The sequence below is a fragment of the Austrofundulus limnaeus genome, unplaced genomic scaffold (genome assembly GCF_001266775.1).
Source record: "Austrofundulus limnaeus strain Quisiro unplaced genomic scaffold, Austrofundulus_limnaeus-1.0 Scaffold1656, whole genome shotgun sequence".
Lineage (NCBI taxonomy): Eukaryota > Metazoa > Chordata > Actinopteri > Cyprinodontiformes > Rivulidae > Austrofundulus > Austrofundulus limnaeus.
The window spans coordinates 9,559-12,605 of NW_013954058.1; the positions used below are offsets into that span (position 1 = coordinate 9,559).

General features: G+C 42.9%; 1 protein-coding gene across 1 annotated transcript in view; it reads left to right on the forward strand.

Annotated features, from left to right (window-relative positions):
* The window catches only part of smarca2 (SWI/SNF related BAF chromatin remodeling complex subunit ATPase 2), a gene marked incomplete in the record, with an annotated part of 64,893 nt that overhangs the window by 5,773 nt on the left and 56,073 nt on the right, over positions 1-3,047 (forward strand). The window contains 1 exon segment of the mRNA XM_014033183.1: positions 411-537. Within this exon segment, the coding sequence (XP_013888637.1) occupies positions 411-537 (127 nt within the window).

Here is a 3,047-nt window from a genome sequence, read left to right on the forward strand (position 1 = left end):
AAAATTTCATGTCATTAGCACCTCTAGTAATATATTTACTGAGAAAAATGGTGACGTGTTCAATACTTATTTTACCTGCTGTACTTTTTATCCAGATAAACGGTATATCTCTTGGACTATTAAATCTTTTTCTGTGTTATTGTCTGATTGATCATCGGTCAGGTTTCTATAAGCAGGGTTTCCCCCAGTGCATTATGAAGCTTTACATGCTTTCCTGCCAGGTAAAGGCATGTAAAGGTGGGCTGTCCTACCACCAGGTCAGTTTTCTGGGGAAAATCCAGTCAGAACCATATTATTGACAGAAAAAGTTAAACCCTTATAAAAATAAGAACCTGTCAGACTTGTGCACAGCAGTGTGTGAAATGAAGAAAGCATACAGGCCACAATCCTTTTCTTTTCTTGTGTTTCAGACTGCAGGCTCGAGTCGCACATCGAATCCAGGAGCTGGAGACTCTGCCGGGCTCTTTGCCTCCGGACTTGAGGACTAAAGCTACAGTTGAGCTGAAGGCTCTACGGCTGCTCAACTTCCAGCGGCAGGTACACCACAGCTCTACTGTTAGACTGTTTAAATAATGTGGTGCTGGGGTGCAGTGGTAGGGCAGCCCACCTGGGACCAGACAGTCACAGGTTTGACTCCCCACTAAGCTCACAWTGTGTCCTGCTGCTGCCCTGTGCTTCAGGTGCCATCAGAGTCCTGGAGGGACTGATTTATTAAAGGGTTCTTTTTGAAGGCCTCTCCGTCCTCCTCTGAAGCTAACGCGCGGTCACGTGGTTGTTGGACATTTGTTTTAACACACACACCTTTCATAGCCTCTGAGACACACTGCGCCGAGCTCCTGGGAAACCCCTCCCACTGTGGGACAGGTCAGGGGTGTCCTGATCCAACCGTTTCACTCTGATACAATACCAATACTGACCTGATACCATATCAGTAGGAATGACACACTTTTACCTGTTCTGTGGGGTGAAATCTTAGAGAAGTCTTGATCAAGTCTAACAGTGAAACAGAGCAGGTATGAGAGAAACTGACTCATTTATTTTGAACCAGTGGATCACATTTTTAACTGAAGAACATTCTACTATTTAATAAAATACATAAAATAAATGAGAAGACCCTGAAAAATAAAACATAATAAAAACAAAATGTACTTTTAACGTGTAAAATAACTATACAAAATGACTCCAGTTATTGTTTTACTACCTGTCAGCCTGGTGCTGCTTTATGGTGGAAAAACTGAAGGTGGGGACAAAAGAAAACCACATTATTGTCCAATGTTATGTTCAAAGTTACAGCTCCAATTTAACTGACTGTGCCCAAAACAACATGATCATTGCACTTAATCTTCATTAAAACAAGTGTGTAAACAGATTAAATATCACTAATAACAAGAGCAAAAAATAAATAATAAGATTCAGTTATTTAAATTGATATCTATCTTTCTTACTGCTGCATTTCCACTTTCTACAGTCTGAGCATCATGTGGAGATTAGCCTCTCTCTCCTGCAGGGAGCAGATTATCACTGCTCTCATCATGTCACATTCGTATTCCAAAACAAAAGCTGTGCTCTCCTTTCTTCTGTCAGTCAATCCCAGAGCTAATCCACCAGCAGCATTCTGCTGATGTCAAAACTGTAASYACTGACCGGACCGGAGAGGAGGTTCTGAAACAGCACGGTTGGAACTATGGAGACAGACTGGACCGAGCCCAGCCACATAGCTTCTGGCAGGGTGCAGAGTAGAGCCTGGTTGTTGACAGTTTTGCAGCTGCTACTCTGTTGTTGATGAAAATAGAAAGTTCTGCTGACATCACTCCTACTTCTTGTTACTTTGTTAGCGCAGCATGTTGTTGTGATCATGTGACTAAACATGCTGGATCCATGCTCTGCTGGATACAAACACTGGAGCGGAGTTAGTGGACTGCTGGAACAGACTGCTAATATCGAGAGTATTTTTGCAGGCCGATAAAATCTGATCCTCGTTTTTTGGCTGATATTGGACCGATATCAGTATCGGATCAGGACACCCCTACAGGTCACTGCACAGGGTTCCTTCCTGCTGGAGTCTACACTCTGCTGTTATTTGTCCATAAATCTGTCCAGGTTAATGCTCCACACAGATCCCTCTGTGCAAAAACATCTTTTTAATCTCCTTTCATGTGTTTTTATTGTTTTGCAGTGTTTAGAAATGTCTTCTGGTTACAACAGTCGCATCCTGGAAGTGAGTGGTTGAAGCAAATGCAGCATCTGAGCTTTTAGCATAAAAATACATAGGGCTGCGACAACAAATCGATAAAATTGATAAAAATGGATTATTAAAAAAGGCCCTGTGATGGACTTGCGACCTGTCCAGGGTGTACCCCGCCCCTCGCACTGTGACTGCTGGAAATGGGCACCAGTGACCCATGCGACCCTGAAAAGGAATAAGCGTGTACAGAAAATGGATGGATGGATGGATGGATGGATTATTAAAAGCGTTGGCAACGAATTTCATTATCGATTTGTTGTGTCCCGTAATTTATGTGTCCCTCGCCGTGTCTCGGAGCCGTTTATGTCACCTGCAGAGCGTCGTCAGTGCTGGATGACCTAAATAAACTTTAGGAAGAAAAAACTCTACCTGTAGCTCCGCCCTCTCTGAGATGTCGAGTGAAAAGCAGAGACTTAAAACTTTAAACTAGTTTTTAAATTGTGTTGTTAGGCCAAGTAGATCTGAAGATATGATAAAAAGTATATGACAATGAATTTTTTTAAAGACATCTGATTTGATGCATGCCGCGTTGCGAGCAGGAAACATGTCCCCGTGGTGAAAAATAAAAAAATACCTCAGTCGACCTCAGTCCACCATGTCTTCCTCCTCTCAGACCAGAAATATAAAACCCTCGTCTTTTTTTCTGATCGAGGCTCAAACTTATTTAACAAACAGCAAAAAGGTTCAGGATGAAGAAAAAAAGACGCAGCAGAACTCCTGGTCTGACTCAGTAGGGGAGGGGGGAGGAGGGATGGGGGGCTGCTTCAGAACCGGGTCATTCAGTCAGACAGAACCAGAAGGA